The sequence below is a fragment of the Capricornis sumatraensis genome, chromosome 1 (assembly GCF_032405125.1).
Source record: "Capricornis sumatraensis isolate serow.1 chromosome 1, serow.2, whole genome shotgun sequence".
Lineage (NCBI taxonomy): Eukaryota > Metazoa > Chordata > Mammalia > Artiodactyla > Bovidae > Capricornis > Capricornis sumatraensis.
In genome coordinates, this window is record NC_091069.1 from 14,205,818 (window position 1) to 14,224,585 (window position 18,768).

Below are 18,768 nucleotides of genomic sequence, written 5' to 3' on the forward strand. Positions count from 1 at the left end.
AGATTACAAATCTGTGCTGTTTAAGCTGTTATAACAAGTTTTAACCTGTTATGGCTGCAATGGGAAACTAATACACACGCCACAGAATATTACTCAGCAAAGAAAGTACTACTCAGCACTACTGAAATACACAACAACTTGCAAAGATCTCCAAGGCATCGTGCTTGCTGAAAAAAGGCCAAAAAGGCCAGCCTCCAAAGGTCACATGATCGGGGATGTATGTATACCTATGGGTGATTCATGTTGAGGTTTGACAGAAAACAACAAAATTCTGTAATCCTTCGATTTAAAAAATAAATAATTTTTTTAAAAGGTCACATGATGCAGGATCTCATACATATGGCATTCTCAAGGTGGTAAAGTCACACAGATGCAAAACAGGTTGGTAGTTTTCCATCCCTTCCATCCCTTACCCCTCCAGGGGTGACGGATGCTAGGGGGCAGGTAGGTGGCTATAACTTGTCTTGTGTCTTGACTGCAAAGGTGACTGCACAAATCAGCATGCTAAATATGCTAAATGGTACATATGTTAGCAAATATGCTAAAATGGCACAGAGTTGTACACATGCATGGCACCACCACACACAAAAGATGAAAGAGAAGAGGCAAAGAGGGCACTGACACTCAGAACCTGACCTGGCACTCACAGCTCTGTCGCGTTACTCTCCTTCCGCATATAAACAGCCTCACAGGATACCAACCTCAGACAAGCCTACCACGATAAGATGAGGCAAAAAAAAGGCCACTTGATCATTTTGTCTAAGCAACTGTCAAAAGCCCGGTCACCGTGCCACCCAAAACACTAAACATCCCTCCACCCTGGTGAAAACGAGTGTCTGCTGCGTCTTTACCCATGACAGCTTTATCTCAGCGCTGCTTCCTCTCCTTGGAGATAAGATCTGAGAACCCCCCCCCCCCAGATTCGCCCCTGCTTTCTGAGAGCAGCCAGTCAAGAGTGAATCCCACTTCCGTTAGACGTCCCCCAGCTCACCCAATCAAAGCCCAAATCTTAGAGTGGTTTCTCTCTACCACAATCTGATTGAGAGGCCTTGTGGTTCCCTGCATCATGTGTGCTCCATCGCTGCAATAAATAATAAACCCGACTTGTGCGGCTGGAGGTGTGTTCTCTTGGCGGGTCTTCGGCTGGAGGGCATTGTGTCATTTACAAGAGATGTAACTATCAGGGGAAACCGGGTAAAAGGATGCCTCTCTGTTCCGGTTCTGTAACTGCCTATACGTCTGAAAAATTTTCAAAATAAAAAGTTAATAAATAGCCTATTTGAAACACATGGAATCATATCTGTCTAAACAATTGAGATTTTCCATCCTGAGAAACTAACTACTGAAATGTATTCATATCCGGTGTCACTTGAGTAGAGAGAGTGGTCAGCAATCTAGAGGCGAGAGGCACAGAAATGTAAACACCACTGCAAAGGTTTACCATGGACTCTAGACTGAAATACATTTGCCATCTACGTGATTAAGCTAATATGCTGTTTTACTGTCTGTTTGTATGCGTGTGCACTTACATAGAAAACTGTCATAAACAGTATCATGAAACTTGGTCAGAGATTCTCTTTGGAGAATAAGATGGGCTACAGCAGTATCATCTACCAAATGAAGAATTAATTCAGCTTTCCAAAACTTAATATTAAATTAAAATTGAAATAGATAGCATAATGATTCAGTACAAACTGTAAAAAAGGAAAAGAAATAAGAAAAAAAAAATCAGAAAACAAAACAAATGACATCAAAATCAATAGTAGCCCAAAGGACCAGGTAGAGAAAGTGGATCAGGAAAGTCCAAAAAATAAGTTTAGAAAAAATCTCGTGGGTGAGGAAATGAAGTTCCCTAAGCCATGAAATTAAAAGATGCTTGCTCCCTGGTAGAAAAGCTATGACCAACCTAGACAGTGTATTAAAAAGCAGAGACATTACTTTGCCAACAAAGGTCTGTCTAGTCAAAGCTATGGTTTTTCCAGTAGTCATGTATGGATGTGAGAGTTGGACTAGAAAGAAAGCTGAGTGCCGAAGAATCAATGCTTTTGAACTGTGGTGATGGAGAAGACTCTTGAGAGTCCCTTGGACGGCAAGGAGATCCAACCAGTCCATTCTAAAGGAAATCAGTCCTGAATATTCATTGGAAGGACTGATGCTGAAGCTGAAATTCCAATACTTTGGCCACCTGATGTGAAGAACTGACTCATTGGAAAAGACCCTGATACTGAGAAAGACTGAAGGCAGGAGGAGAAGGGGACGACAGAGGGTGAGATGGTTGGATGGCATCACCGACTCAATGGACATGAGTTTGAGCAAGCTCTGGGAGATGGTGATGGACAGGGAGGCCTGGTGTGCTGCAGTCCATGCGATCACAGAGAATCAGACATGACCAAGCAACTGAACTGAACTGAACTGAAGCCCAGAGCTGCCAATGAACTGGTGTCCCAGCCCCCATTTTCTCCCACTGCAGGAGTGGCCGGATGAACTGCAGGAAGAGACAAAGGTAAGGTCATCATGGCAGCAGATCATGGAACCCTCAGATGGTTAGAATCTTCCAGATACAGCACTGTGTGTGTGTGTGTGTGTGTGCGTGTGTGAATGAAGCACGTCTGTACTGTTCTTATCTGCTATTAACAGTTAGCCAAGTGAACAATGAGTTTGCCAAAATACTGTATTGATATATTGGTAGGTCTCCTACACACTTTTTCCAGTTCCAGCTTTGGCCATCCATGTTTGGGAGAAGGAAGAAAGGTAGTCCTTAGAGGGTACTGCCTTCAGGAGTACCCATGGCCCCCAAAGAGCCCATGTCCTGATCCCAGTACCCATGAATATGTTACTACAATGGCAAAGGAACTTCAAAGACATGATTATGGATCAGGTGCAGCTAGTAGCAAAGAATCTGCCTGCCAAGGCAGGAGATGCTGGAGACGGCAGGAGACATTGGAGACGCTGGTTTAATCCCTGGGTCGGGAAGATCCCCTAGAGAAGGAACCCACTCTAGTATTCTTGCCTGGACAATCCCATGGACAGAGGAGCCTGGTGGGCTACAGTCCATGGGCTTGCAAAGAGCTGGACACGACTTAGCAACAAAACAACTGTATAACACAGGGATCTAAATTCAGCTTCAGTAATAAACCATAATGGAAAAGAATATGAAAAGGAATAGATAAGTATATAAGCATCACTGAATCACTCTGCTGTACAGTAGAAACCAACACAACATTGTAAATCAACTGTTCTTCAATAAATAAATGATCTACAAATGTCTAATTTAAGGATTTAATACTAACGCAAACTGAATCTCAGCTCTTTATATAATTTTTAGCTTGAGGAACAGTTGACTCACAGATTGTACATCAGGTCCTATAAGGTACATGAAGTTATGATTTGGAAAAACAAAAGAGCAGCATTGTTTTATGTTCTACAAAAACACGTGTGACTGCCCTACAAAACTGGAGGGAACGAAAATCGATGCAAACATCAAGCTCACGCTACAGGCCATGAATCGTAGAGTCCTTTGTCTCTGGCCCACGAGTCCTGTGCCTTCTGCCAGCACCCAGGAAACTCTACAAGGCTAAGTAGCTAGTCGGCAAGTAGGGTAAAATCCCCACCCTTCACAGTAATTAAAAGAGGATCAAAAACACTTCGGAACAAATTTAACAAAAACAAATGTAAGACATAACTAAAAAAATATTGCTGAGAGACATTAAAGAAAATCTAAATAAATGGAGAAATACACCTAACCTTCAAGAATTGGAAGACTCCGTCTTGTTGAGATGGCATTTCTCCCCAAACTGATGTACAGATTCAATGCAATCCTGATCAAAATCCTAGCAGGCATTTTAAAGGCGCTCAATTTTAAATTTAGATGGCAAAGCAAAGGACCTAGAAGAGCCAAGTAATCTGGAGAAACTAGAAACAGGTTGGGGGCTTATATTACAGGGTTTCAAGAGATACTTTATAGTCTGGAAATATAACTAAAGTAATCAAGAGAGTATGACGTTAGCACAAGGACTGACATATAGATCAATGGAACAGAATAAAGAGTCCAGAAATAGTCCCACATATACGGTCAGTCGATTTTTGGAATAAAGTACAAAGGTAAATTGATGGTGGAAAAGATAGTTTTTTCGACAGATTTAGCAGCAGAACAATTGGCTACAGTAAGTCCCCCACATGTGAACAATTTCTGGTTCATAAGTCCAGTAAAGTTAGCTTAGGTATACAACTAGCACAATCAGCCATATAGTACTGTACTATAACAGGTTGATAGTACTTCTCACACAAATAATACATTAAAAACAAACACAAAAAAATTAAGCATTTTTAATCTTACAGTACAGAACCTTGAAAAGTACAGTAGTACAGTACAACAGCTGGCACACAGGGGAACGTTCACATCTGTGAAAGCTTGCAACTTAAAGATTCATATGTAGGGGATTTACTGTATTTGTAGGTAGTAAAAATGGACCATCAGGAAATGTGGAGAAACAGATCTAGGAGAAATGAGGACTGCACCCGATGTGTATTTTTATCCTCACACTGAGTCCAAGTAGGAAACATCAGCTCCAACTTTAACAGGAAGAAACTGAAGTTCAGCAACATCAATGGAAAGGGCCATGACCACACAGCTAGGAAATGAGGAAGGCAAGAGTCTAGCCTGGTGATCTCTGAATCAAAGGACCGCCCCAGGGTGGGAAAATGGGTTCCAAGTCCTCCAGGAGGCTGAGTGTCCCCCCTGCCCCGGGCCACTCTCTCCATCTCCAGGTGCCCCCTCAGCCCCGCTACCCATGGCAGGAAGAGATGAAGGATGCCTTGCTCGACTGCACACTTGGTTCTGCAATGTTGGGTGTGGGGAAGGGAAGGAGTCACCAGTCTGTGGAACTGCGGGAGCCTGTTTTCTCCAAATGGATTGGGATCAGAGTTCAAGTTGTCTTTAAGTTCAAGGCGTGGTTCAGAGTCAGTGGAGGTTGCCCACTGTTGCAGAGATGGGGTCTGCTGGGAGAAAGGCATGGAGGTGACTGTGGGAGCTGGGGTCCACAGCACCTCCTGCCCCAGGAATCCTCAACATATAGCATTTGGTGGGGGCCCGAGAGCTCCTCAGAGGAGACATGGAGAGATCAGGCTGCAGGTGCTCAGGAGATGGGAAGGAAGCGCTGAGAAGATGCGCCCCGCCTCCCCACCCCGAGTTGTGTTCCAGGATCCTGCGTATGTCCTCTCTGAAAGGACAGTACCAGTGTTCACTCCCTAGCCCCTGGTTGGCCTCATAAATAACAGTCCAGGGTAAGTGCTGCCAAGTTTTCAGCATTTGTAGACACTGTCGCCAGCTCTTCTCTATGTCCTTCTAACTTGAATCCCTTAACAACTGCCTTTGACCATCCATACTTCCTATTCCTATTCATACATTCAGAAAACGATGATCATGGCATCTGGTCACATCACTTCATGGCAAATAGATGGGGAAACAGTTGAAACACGTGCCTGACTTTATTTTTGGGGGCTCCAAAATCACTGAAGATGGTGACTGCAGCCATGAAATTAAAAGACGCTTACTCCTTGGAAGAAAAGTTATGACCAATCTAGACAGCATATTAAAAAGCAGAGACATTACTTTGCCAACAAAGGTCCGTCTAGTCAAGGCTATGGTTTTTCCAGTAGTCATGTTTGGATGTAAGAGTTGGACTATAAAGAAAGCTGAGTGCTAAAGAACTGAAGCTTTTGAACTGTTGGAGAAGACTTTTGAGAGTCCCTTGGACTGCAAGGAGATTCAACCAGTCCATCCTAAAGGAAATCATTGGAAGGACTGCTGTTGAAGCTGAGACTCCAATACTTTGGCCACCTGATGCGAAGAGCTGACTCATTGGAAAAGACCCTGATGCTGGCAAAGATTGAAGGCGGGAGAAGGGGATGACAGAGGGTGAGATGTTTGGATGGTATCCCCGACTCAATGGATATGAGTTTAAGTAAACTCCAGGAGTTGGTGATGGACAGGGAGCCCTGGCGTGTGGCCCATGGGGTCACAAAAAGTCAGACACGACTGAATGACTGAACAGAACTGAACTTCCTATTCCTCATCCTGACATGTGCCTCACTTTCAAAGAATCCCCTGCCTTCCAAAAGGATGAATTTGGCTTCCCTGGTGGCTCAGCTGGTAAAGAATCCACCTGCAATGCAGAAGACGCTGGTTCAATCCCTGGGTCAGGAATATGGCTACGCACTTCCATATTCTTGCCTGGTGAATTCCATGCACAGAAGAGCCTGGAGGGCTACAGTCCATGGGGTCGCAAAGAGTCGGCACAACTGACCAACTAACACTTTCACTTTTCCAAGGATGAATTACCTGGCCTGAAGGTTTTTCTCCTCCCTGAGCCTTCTTTTTTTCAGTACATGGCCATATATTTAATTATCAAATAGACCATTCAGTTCAGTTCAGTTCAGTTCAGTTCAGTTCAGTTACGTTCAGTTCAGTCACTCAGTCCTGTCTGATGCTAATAAACCATGTATTTCATTTAACTGTAGGGTAAACTATTATGTAACAAATTTATTGTACACAAGTATAAATAGAGGACATACAAGTAATTCCTCTCTCTTAATCCAGGCTGACCCAGACCAAATAGTATAAAATAAAAAACACCCCAAAAAGCAGCTTCCGAGATACTAAATATACACATTTATTTAGAGCACTACATCCCACAAATGTAAGTATCAATAGAGGTAGCAAAGTAGGTATCAACAAACTCTACCCGATGGTTTTAATATAAGAGATATGGATCTGGTTTTTATAACATCATATTTGAGTTTAACTGGTGACTGGTGATTATTCCATTTTTGAAATATAAAAGGGCTTGTGCTATCCTTTCTCAGATGTTTACCAGGTAAAAGACACAAACCAAGGAGTCCTTGAGTCTCCTTTGGCTCCTGTCTGAGGATTTCTGAGAACTTTAGCCTAAGTGTCGCCTTTCCATTTTCACTCCTAAGTTTTCTCCTTCATGTCTGTAGCCACAGGGCCTATTCCCGGCCAGACAGAGAGCTGGCATTTACTCCAGGTTGCTGGAATTCAGAATAGTAAAGGCTTCCCTGGTGGCTCAACTGGTAAAGAATCCACCTGCAATGTAGGAGACCCAGGTTCAATTCCGGGGTCAAGAAGATCCCCTGGAGAAGGGAATGGCTACTCACTCAAGTATTCTTGCCTGGGAAATCCCACGGACAGAAGAACCTGGTGGCCTACAGTTCGTGGGGTTGCAAAGAGGCTGACACGACTGAGTGACTAACACTTAACACTAAACGAAGTCCCAGCGTGGAAACAAGGGTTCCCTCTCCTCCACCACGTATAATTTCTCTCTCCCCATTTTTAAAACCCACAGTGCAATACTACACATTTGGAAGCATTTGCAAACGTAGTAAAAGCATAACAGCACATGTGGGCAGGACAGGCATTGCCTTGAGGAGGCTGATTATTCCTGGGGAGAGTGTAGGAGGCTTTAGCTATATCTCAAGGGTCAGCAAAAAAATTTTTTTTTCATAAAGGGCTAGATTTGTCTCTACTATTTAATTCTGCCAAGGTAATGTGAAAAGAGCCACAGACAATATGAGTGAGCATGGCGGTGTTCCAACAAACTTTACTTACAGACAGGGAAAACTTGAATTTCCTATAATGTTCACATTACAAAACATTATTCCTCTTTTGATTTTTGTCTCAACCCTTGAAAAAATGTAAATGCTATTCTTAGCTCACAGGTCGTACAAAAACAGGTGGTGGGCCATATAAAAACAGGTGGGGTCTGGCCTCTTAGCTGTGCTTTGCTGACCCCCTGCTGTACCTGAATCATTTTATTTCTAAGAAAAAGAGGGAAAAAAGAAGAGACACAATCATGGCAATGTTAACATTCACTTAGTCTGAGGTGAGTGCATGGGTGTCTGCGATATGATTTTCTATACTTTCAAATATTTTAGAATTTTCCAAAAATTCAAAAAAGGAAAAAGCCTGGAAATAACCTTCCAAATTCTCCCAGAGCTTATCACTGGATGCTGGAATTAAAGTTGATTTTTTAAATTTTCTTCTCTTCCCTATAATGGGTATTTCTTTATTACTTTTGTAATCCTAGGGGTTGAGGGGAAAGTGGTGAAACATTGACATGCATGTATGTGCGTGCTAAGTTGCTTCAGTCCTGTCTAACTCCATGCGACACTATGGACTGCAGCCTGTCAAGCTCCTCTCTGTCCATGGGATTCTCCAGGCAAGAATACTGGAGTGGGTTGCCATGCTCTCCTCCAGAGGATCTTCCCAACCCAGGTTTGGAACCCAGGTCTCTTATGTCTCCTGCATTGGCAGGTGGGTTCTTTACTTCTAGCACCACCTGGGAAGCTCCAAAACACCGACATAAACTTTATATTCTTTAAAAAGGAGACAGAGGAGTTTGGCGCATAGCCGGGGTTCTCCCCTGGGGACTATCGGTGACCCAGGAGCCTCTTCCACAACATCACAGCCCCCAGCCCATGCCCCCCACTCCTTAAACTGGCCCCTCCCTCTTTGGATGGCTTTGCTTCTGGGGGTGGGACCAGAGGGCTGCACCCTGGGTCCTGGGAAGCCCAGGGTCCCATCCCAGGAGGACTCAGAGGTTGCTGCTACTGAGGGAGGGCACACAGGCCCCCAACCAGCTTGCTGCTAAACACGCAGCTCTGAACTGGTTCCTAGACACCAGGTGGAATGGTGACTATCCAGACAGTTCATGGCAAACCCAGGCTTCTCTCCGATCTCCAGATCCACCCAACTTCTCCAGCAATGTCCAGTTCTGCCCACCACCCCCACCCCCAACTTTTTGACCCCCTGTAGCTTCCAGTACTTTATCTATCACTCTTCTGAAGACACTCCCCAAAGCACCCTCCGACTGCAGTCCAGTATCCCTCTCCTACCCTTGCAGCATCAAGAGTCACAGCAGGCCTGTTAGCCACGCTCCCCACTCTGGAGGCCCCTTTCCCTCCTCCAAGCCACCCCACTTGCCCAGGCCTATCTCACCACCAGCCCCCATCATTCTCTCTGTGAGCATGGCCCCTGACCTCTCTCTCCCAGCTCAGACCCATTCCTCTCGCACCAGGATGGCTGACATATCTGATTTCCACTCTTCCCACCTCCCTGCTCCCCAGTCACATCAGTCTAGCTTGCTGGGGGCTTAAAACCATTTTCCTAAATCGCAGCTCTGGTAAGTACAAAGAGAGTGAAACATCAAGGACTCGGCCACTCAGTAGCTGGGTGATGCCGAGCAAGTCACTTAACGCATCTGAGCCTCAGTTTTCTCAGCTGCAACATAGAGCTGATAAGATCATCTGTGAGGAAGGACTTCTCTGGTTGGCACAGTGGAGAAGAATCTGTCTGCCAATGCAGGGGGCATGAGTTTGGTCCCTGGTTCGAGAAAATTCCACGTGCTACTGGACAGCTAAGCGGTGCGCCACAAGCCACTGAGCCCCTGCTCGAGAGCCCGAGAGTCACAACTACTGAGCCCCTGGGCTGCAAGCACTGAAGCCCAAGCACCTAGAGCTCTGCAAGAGAAGCTGCCGCAGCGAGAAGCCTGCACTCAGCAACGAGGAGTACCCCCCCACTAGCCACTAGAGAAAGCCCACAAGCAGCAACAAAGACCCAGCGCAGCCAAAAATAAATAAGCAAGCAAAAAATTTTTTCAAAGATTATCTGTGAGAATGAGGACTTAATGAAATACTGCACAAGAAGAGCTTAGAAGCGGACACCTGCACCGAGTACTCGAAAAGGGAAAGCTGGTGCTATTATAATGACTGTTATTCCCAGAATTCTCCCTCTGAGTCCCTCTGGCCTGCCAGGGGGGAGTTCCAACCTCTTGGCTCACCATTCAAGGCCCTGCTTGCCCTTCCAGTCCCGCCATCTGCTAACCCACTTACTGGACCACCTTCCCCTTAGGCCCGGCTTCCTGTGGGTGGGGGCTGACTGTACGCTCTATGGCAGCCCCTGGCACAGGGCTTGCAAACAGTAGGTGGCTCACTAAAGCTCTGCTGCTCTGAACAAGTACAAGTAACACTTGTAGCAGCCTCTGGGGGGGAGAGAATGCCAAGGAACCATCTGGATGGTTCCCATCCCCACAGGCATCACATTTTATTTCTAGATCAGCCCTAACAGAGCTACAATTAACCCCTCAGGCTTTGAATGAACAGATAACGACAACTCACCCAGCCTCTAACGATACTCTATGTTGCTTCCCCATCTACTTGTTCAAAGTACTTCTGAGCCCAGAGGTCACACAGTATTCATGGTGCACCCAGGAGGACTCCCACCCTGGCCATACTCCTGAGCCAAACCCAGTCCCCAGGATAGAGATATAAGTGAAAAGCGAAAGTGAAAGTTGCTCAGTCGTCTCCAACTCTTTGAGACCCCATGGACTATACAGTCCATGGAATTCTCCAGGCCAGAATACTGGAGTGGATAGCGGTTCCCTTCTCTAGGGGATCTTCCCCACCCAGGGATCGAATCCAGGTCTCCTCCAATGCAGGCAGATTCTTTACCAGCTGAGCCACCAGGGAAGCCCAAGAACACTGGAGTGGGTATCCTATCCCTTTCTCCAGGGGATCTTCCCGGCCCAGGAATCGAACTGGGATCTCCTACATTGCAGGCGGATTCTTTACCAGCTGAACCACCAGGGAAGCCCTAGGATAGAGATATAAATGGATTTAAAAAAGGAACAACAACAAACACCTTTTCCCTAAGACCAGCCCAGATTGGTGGTTTATTGATTTCCAACCTCTAAATCCAAGTTCTACAAACCCCCAAGCCAAAGGACACCAAAAGGAGGCCCATCGTTGGCTTCCTGGCTCCCTCTGGCACCGCTTTCTCCCTCTCCCCTCTATTCCCACCAGAGTCCCAGGGGAGTGGGCAAGGCCTCGCACCCCCACACCTTCCTCCCTGGGCTCTGCCTTTTCCATTTCACAGCCGTGTCAACACATCACCTCTAAGGGCCAAGAAGAAAGAAAGAACACAGCCCAGATGCCGACACAGCTCTCCTGTCTGTCAGGGAGAAGAGAGAAGGGAAATAAAAGCTAACAAGACTTCCAAAACCAAAATCCCCAAACCTCCTCTCAGGTACCTGGCAGCTGTCAAAGTCAACACAGGAACCCAGTAGAGGCGGGGGGAGAACCCATCCCAAATAAAAACCCGGGCAGCTGTGGAGTCTGGGAATCAGAGACCAAGCACGGCTGCGTTTCCAAGGACGTGGTCGGCGTCCTCAGGGCTCAGCTTTTCTGCTAACGTACAGGTGGTCTGTCTAGACTGCGGAACCAAGCCCATCCTTTCCTGAGCACAGAGTCTACTCTTTTTTAATTTTTTTTCATTCGTATTATTTGGAGGGCTATTGAGATTCCCCTCGCTTCCTTATTTATGCAATCAGAGGAAACCACAGCACAGAGAACCACTTCCAAACTCAAGGCCACGTGGGCCAGTTTCAGATGGATAATTAAATATTGAACAAACGCTGAAATGCCTCTACTGGATGGGGACGGCTAAAAATAACCACCCTGCCACTCCACGCGCGGGCATCTCCGCTGTTCCCTCTCAAAACCTTCCTCCCAGCAACTGTCAAACACAACCTTCCCAGAGAAACGGCAGGCAGGCGGGGGTGGGACGGGGGGGGAGACCAGGAACCGACTCCCCAAACACCTCCTTAACAGAAAACAAAACTTCAGCTCCCAGCAAGCTCTGAATGTTCCTGACCAGGAAATACTCTCCCTTTCCTGACATTTAACCAAGTGGCCTCAAGAGGAAGGTGCAGGGGAAATATCACAGCCATTGCTTTTCTTTTAAAAATAGCCAAAAGGCTACATGTCATTTCAAAGCATAACACGTATGATGAGGTTCAGGACGTGAGCATGTTTGTGTCAAGTTACACAAGAATTCAATCCCTCTTACCCCCCATCAAGAAGACCCAGCTGCCTCAGTGTCTCCATCTAGGCTAATCTTTTTTTTTTTTTAATTTTTTAAATTTATTTTTATGTTTTGGCTGCACCACCCGGCATGCAGGATCTTAGTTCTCTAAATGGGGATTTCACCTGCAACCCCGGCATTGGAAGCACAGAGTCTTAACCACTTGACCCCTACCCCCAAGGTAGTTCCCTATCCGTGCCAATGTTAAGCAACAAACAAAATCAATACCGAAATAGGATGCAAAGGAGTGTGGATTTCAGACATAGATCATGTTCACATCTTTACATAACCTCAGGCAAGGGGCCTCGGTTCTCTGAGCCTCAGTTTCCACAGGGGTCATGGGGAACAGTTAGCTCCCAGGGCCGGAGCTGCAAGAGACGGCCAGGATCAATCCCTCCAACCTCCCCCATCAGCAGCTAAGCAAAGCAGGCTCTGGGGCCAGGCCTGTGTCACCAGGTCTCAGGAAGTACCGAACGCACCGAGACGGACAGGGGGCCTGGCAATCAGAGCTCCAACCTGACCAGCTGATGTCTGCTTCTAAGCGTGAGCTCGGGAGGCCAGGGGCCTTAGTTTGCACCTGGCCTCTTCCTCCAAACCCTGAGATCGTTTCCTTACCTGGCAAAGAGAAGTGATGGTGATGACCCCAACCTCTAGGAGGGTTGGGAAGTTAAAAGGAGAAGGTCAGGTGAAGCTCTTAGCACCAGACCTGGCAGATGGTCAGGTGGGGAAAAGGAAGCTATTTTCTTCATTATTATTAGAGGTGAGGAGGATGGGCCAGAAACACAACGACCAAGAGGCTGACATTTCAGTGGATGCACTGAGGCCTCTGACCTCCCTCAAGAACTTAGACAGCTTGGGGAAGTGGGCCTCAAACTACCTGCCTGCCTCCAGGGACCTCACCTCAAGAAATGCTAAGCCCTGAGCACAAAGGAACTTGGTGGAAAAACAGGGTGGAGGCTGTAAGACCTGTGACCTGCCCAAGGAAAGGACATGGTTGGCAGGCATGAATGGGAGCAGGGGTGGGGACAGGGGAAGAGATTGGGCCTGGGGAATGGCCTGAGTCATCCAAGGCACAGAGACAGGCCGACCAGAAAGACTGACCCCGCCCCCCCCCGCACACACACACAGATGCCAGTGGGTCACTCCCCTGCCTCCCTCCTGAATTATGGCCAGGATGGCCATGAACACCCAGTAGAGTTGTTGACTATGCAAATCAGATAGGAGGAGGAGGTGGTGGCCTTATCAAAACCGAGGCCTGACCTCAGAAGGATCTGCCTACGGAGGAACAAGGGGGTGTGTTCACAAGCTCAGGATGTGCAGTGAGGCACAGCTGGGCTCCACTCTTTCTGAGCTGCCTGAAGGTGGACAAGGCTCCCACTCTCTGGGACACAGTTTCCTCACCTAAAACGTGAGAATAATGCCAGTATCCATCCCACAGTGCTGTTATGAGCATTAAATAAGGCAAATGACCGAGTTAAGCCCACTGTCAACATGGAGCAGGCATTCAGCAGACAGAATTCATTGGAACTTTATTACCTGTCATGAGGAGGAGTGAAGCTCCCAGGACCTGGGGCATGTACAGGTGAGGAGGGCCTGGGGAAGCTGGGGCCGATCCCTTCAAAGAAGGGATGGTGTCTCAGCAGGAACAAAGGGAGAAACAAGGAGGAAAGGGTATGTGCACAATCTCAGCGGTCTCAGCCAAGTCGAAGGCCCTTGCCTGGACATTCAAAGACCGAGGGGACCACAAGGTACAAGCAGCCCCCACCAGGGCTGTTCTCAGGCTTGTCCAGCCCTCAGGGCCCACATGCTGCCCAGTGGCCTCTCAGTAGGTCTCCCTGAAGCCAGGGCCCCTAGGAGTGGTCCCAGCACCCGTCTTTCCCTCTGGTGGCACTCAGGCACCTCTCTAACCATTGCTCCCAGTTAGGAAGCAGATTCTTCAAACCAGCAACCCCCCCCAACCATGTTGCCACCTTACTGGGGTCCCATACCGCCCCTCTGTGCCTCCCTCTGGAACCCAGGAGTTGGATCACTCAGCTGCCAACTTGTAAGTCCTGGGAGGGGACCACCACCTCAGGGGATCAGCCCCAGTCCTCCTGGGCACCTTTGTGAGGTCCTCCTGCCTGCATTCCTCAGGGAGTGCTGGGGCACTCCTGGGAGCCCCCTCTGAGGCCCCTCTCACTGACTCCAGCATAGCTTAGCTGGAAAGACCCCCCAGGTGGAGGGGAGGAGAAGCACACAGCAACCAAGGCATGGGGCCATGCCATGGGGTGTGTGGGGGCGTGGCAAAGGAACTGACCATCTAAGGAGAAAACACAGGCCAAGATTACAGCGCCCAGGCAGGGCCTGGCATGTGTCTGGATGCCTGGAAAAACTCAGATGAAGACATAAAGAAAAGAACCTCCCCTGAGTACAGGGATGGGCACTCCAAGAGGTCTCCTGACACGTGGAGGCAACAGGACAGGATTAGCCCCAACTGACAGATGGGGAAACTAAGGCCCTGGGATGTGCCTAGTTACATAACTAGCTCATGGCTGATCTGAGCTCATTTCCCATGACCCGCTGCCCTGTGCCCCAAAAAGGACTCAGTGCCCCATGGCAGCTCAACAAGCCAGCCTCCCCAACCAACTGGGAGCTTTTCAAGGGCCAGGAGCCTGTCAATTCCTCCTCATGTGGCCCCATTCCCAGCACATAGTAGGTGCTCAGGTCATGCTTGCTAGCTTAATGAATGGGCGAACTTTATTCACGCAGGAGGGAAATGCAAGTTTTCCCGGGGGTACAAGTAGCTCAGACAGACAAAGCTTATCTTGACCTTGGTGGGAGTAGGTGGGAAGGTACCCTGGCTTAGTGACACACTTTGGGCGGCAGGACCCCCTCAAATTCATGGGTCACACCCAGCCTTCAAGGGGGCTGAGCCACAAGGCCCAGGGTAAAGTGGCCAGATGACCCTCGCCACGCCAGCATCACCATTTCCACCCTGCCTCCGGCCATCATCAAACTTCGTGCCCCAGCCCCACCACCAACAGATTCATTCTGCCTCTCCTGAGGATTCAGGGCCAGTGAAGGGAGGAACCTCGCTTAGTGCCCTGCTGTGGTCACACCGTGGGGGCTGCAGACACTGTCCCTCACTGGCAGCCCCGCCAGAGACAAAGTCTTCCTCTTGAGCCTGCAGGGAGCTCCCTGCCAGCCACTCCAGAGAGACAGTGGGGGCAGTGGGCAGATAGGTGCCAGTCTGGGTCAACCCTTCCCCTGGCCAGGCCCAGCTGGGTCCTCATCACCTGCCAACTCTTCCCTGTTCTTTCCTGTTTCTGAACAAACACACATGAGTTCTCAGTCATGGTCCTTCCTTGCTGGTGGCAGATGCCGGAATGGGTGTGAAACAAGGGCCAGATCAGGGCTGGGATGCTTGGGGACCTGATGATGTCACCACCATGGGACCAACACCCCCCTGCCACCCCACAGACAGGGAGGTTGAGGCCTGAGGTCACAAAAAATAAGCTCAAGGCCTCGGGATGGCTCCCCCAGCAAGAGTTCCCACCTGAGTGGGGTGCTATCCTCAGGGGCTGAGGTGGTCCTGGAGGCGTAGTCAGGGATCTGGGAGTTTACTGGAGGCAGGTTTGTCCCCCAGCCAGGTAGCTCCACCTCTTACCCTGCCAGGCAGTTCCCCTGCTCCCACCCATGATTCCACATTGCTCAAGGGCCTGTAATCAGGCCCCACTGCTGTCCCCCACTATCCCCTCTAACCAATGCATGCCCTCTGCCACCCCAGGATGAATTCCACCCATAATAAAGTAAAGCAAAGTTAGTTACTCGGTCATGTCTGACTTTGCCACCCCAGGGACTGTAGCCCACCAGGCTCCTTCATCTATGCAATTTTCCAGGCAAGAATATCAGAGTGGGTTGCCATTTCCTTTTCCAGGGGATCGTCTCAACCCAGGGATCGAACTCAGGTCTCCAGCACTGCAGGCAGACTCTTTACCACCTCAGCCACCATACCAAGACATTTTCCAACTCCCCGTCTTTGCACTCTGTCCAGAGTAAGGACATCCTTACTTACTCTGCTCTATAAGGATAAGGACTGCTGCTCTGTCCAGAGTAAGGACATCCACAGCTCACACCACATCAACTGTGGCCCGAGTCCCAAGCAGCACAGGCTTCTAGCTTTCCATGTATGGGTTGGCCAAAAAGTTCATTTGGGTTTTCCCATCACATCTTATGGAAAAACCCAAACAAGTTTTTTGGCCAGCCCAATATTTCCTGCCCTCAGTCCTTAAACAACCCTGCCATCATCACCTCCATTTACCAGACAAGGCCACTGAGGCTGAGAGGTAACTGGCCAAAGGATGGCTTTGTGCAGACCTCGGGCTTGAAATCCCATCTGACTCAACCACTCCCTCTGCCAAAGGAAACTCTCACCAGGTGGTGAGACCCGGTCCAAATGTCACCTCCTCTGGGAAGTTCTCCCTGATTTCCCCAGACGTAACTTCTGTTCAGGAACAGTCTCCTCCAGCCTCCCTGCAAGCTGGGTGCTTGGCTGGGGCTCTCACACAAGGGAGCCTGGGAGCTGGGGCTCAGGCAATGGCCAGACATGCATTGATTGTCTCCTGCTCAGTTGGCTAAGCAGGAGGGGGAACTTCTGATCCTCTCTGTGCCTGTGGGGCTAGAGCTGAGCTGAGGTCAAGAGTGAAGGGAAGTTCACAGAGGGCATGAGGCAGGGGTAGGGTGGGTGCAGGAGGTGCCCTGAGCTTGCCGGGGCATCTGTACAGCTCCTGCTTCTCACAACCTGAACCCATTTCTCCCCAAATCTTCCATGTACTCCCAGCCCCCTTTGACAGCCCAGGAAGCTGAGAAAAGGGACAAACCTTGCCCAACCTCACAGTGCTTGAGCCCAGACCTCTGGTGGCCCAGGGCCAGGTTGGAGGGAGGGAGCAGTCAGGGACCTCTTCAAGGAAGGCAAGGGGGAGGAGATCACAACCCTTGGGAGACGCTTGAAGACTGAATTCCCAGAATACACGCGCATATGCATTCCCAGCCTCAGCTTGAACCCTTCCATGCACGGGGAACTCACCACTTCCTGAGGAAGCCCCGTACATTGCTGCTGAGCCCTGACTGTGGGAAAAGTCTTCTCCATTCCTGGCGAGGCAGATGAACTTGTACTGCCTGCCTGCCTGACTTATCCTCTCACTGACGAGAAAACTGAGGTTCCGGGCAACCACAGGGTCCAGGCCACAAAACCAGAGCCCAGAGCAGGGGGCACTTGACCAGATGCCAAGCACAGATTTGCTCAAACTGCTCTGGGTCAGGCTGGGCACCAGGCCAGCCTTCCGGATTCCCAAGATAACCTGATGGTGTAAACACAGCCCAGGTATCCATTAGGTGCTCCCAACTCCCCCACCCACCTTCCTCCCACCCATGGCCACCTCCGTGGGCCTGAGCCTCTGCCAGGGACTCCGACCTACGCAGGGCCCTTTTGAAGGCCTCCTCCTTCCAGGGGGGCCTCCCCACTCCCTTCTACCCAGCCAGGGAAGGAAGTCCCGGCCCCCACCCAGCCCCCTGGATCACACGCCTTTCCAGCTGAGGATCCTGTTACTGGAAAAAGAAAATGCTGCTCGCACCTCCCCCCTCCGTGTCCTGCCTCCTGGCCTTGAAAGAGAGAAACTCCTTTCAAAGGAGGTGGCCCCCACCCTGGCCCACCCACTCAGAGATGTCCTGGACAGATGTTACAAGCCACCACTCCTTTGGAGCCAAGGACCCCCGGAATAGGACCCCCGGAGTTCCACCCATGTGTCCCTCCACCCAAGAGATGGTGGAGTCCTGGTTAAGTCCCAGAGGAGCCACGACGGGGGTTGGAGGGAGGGTAGGCTGAGAGGACAGGGTCCTGTGAGCCTGGGGAGAGCCAGAACCTGAGCCAGAACCCCTCAGGGTGACTCCATCCCCCCCACCCACCGCTACTGAACAAACGGAGGCGCAGAGGTCCAAACTGAGGGTCAGAGGCAAGAAGCTGAACTGTGATCTCCACTTTGCCTGCCCTTGGCAAGAGGAGACCCTCAAGCCTCAGTTTCCCCCATCCCCGACCCCCCCCCCCCCCCCGCCCCAGCGTGGTGGATGGGGAGAAGCTGGGGAATGAGGAACAAGGAGACACGGGGGCAACCACAGGGGGCGAGTGAGAGGGTCGGGGTACATCGACAGCAGGAGGACCTGGGGTCCCAGGCACCCCAGGGCACCCGGTGCTAAGCCGGGCGCTAGAGGGGACCCGGGGGTCAGGGGTCGAGGTGGCGCCTACCCCTGGCGGGCCGAGTCCGGCTGCGGGAGCGGCTCCTCTGTCGCTGCAGCCGGGGTCGCCTGAGCAGCCGGTAGTAGTAGGAGGGCCTCCCGGTGCTCTTCCTGGCGCCGCCGCCCGCGGACATGCTGCCGCCCGCCGGGCACCGGGCCGGGCCTGGGCGCGCTCACACGGGCCCCATCGCCCGCTCCGGCCAGCCCGGCGGGCGTCCCCGCGTTCTTCCGCGCGCCGCTGCGGCCGCCGCCGAGGCCAAGGCTGCCCCACAAAGTCGCTCAAACTCCTCCTCCCGCTCCCGCCCTCCGCGGAGCAGCCGGCCCCGCCGCGGGGGCCGGGGACCGGGAGGCCGGGCTGGCACCGGCCCGGAAAGTCAGTGCGGGAGAAATCCCGGCCTGGAGTCGGCGGGGCCAGGCGGGCCGGAGTGCCTGGGACCCCGGGCGGGTCCCCAGGAGGGTCATCGACCCTGAGAGCTTGAGGCCGGACCTCTGGGAGTCCGCGGCGCCCCACTCTGCCGGAGGGTACAGGCACCCGTGTGTGCGCGCTCTCTCCGCACGGG

The 18,768-nt window shown here is 50.4% G+C and overlaps 1 protein-coding gene across 2 annotated transcripts in view; it reads right to left on the reverse strand.

The window, feature by feature from the left end:
• The window catches only part of DAB2IP (DAB2 interacting protein), a 136,712-nt gene extending 118,370 nt beyond the window's left edge, over positions 1 to 18,342 (reverse strand). The window contains exon 1 of one of the 2 annotated variants that reach the window (XM_068982910.1): positions 18,219 to 18,342. In XM_068982910.1, coding sequence (XP_068839011.1) covers positions 18,219 to 18,342 — 124 coding nt within the window. The remainder of the gene's footprint in view (positions 1 to 18,218) is intronic. The other variant, XM_068982920.1, reaches the window with a different exon arrangement.
• Positions 18,343 to 18,768: the final 426 nt, after the last annotated feature.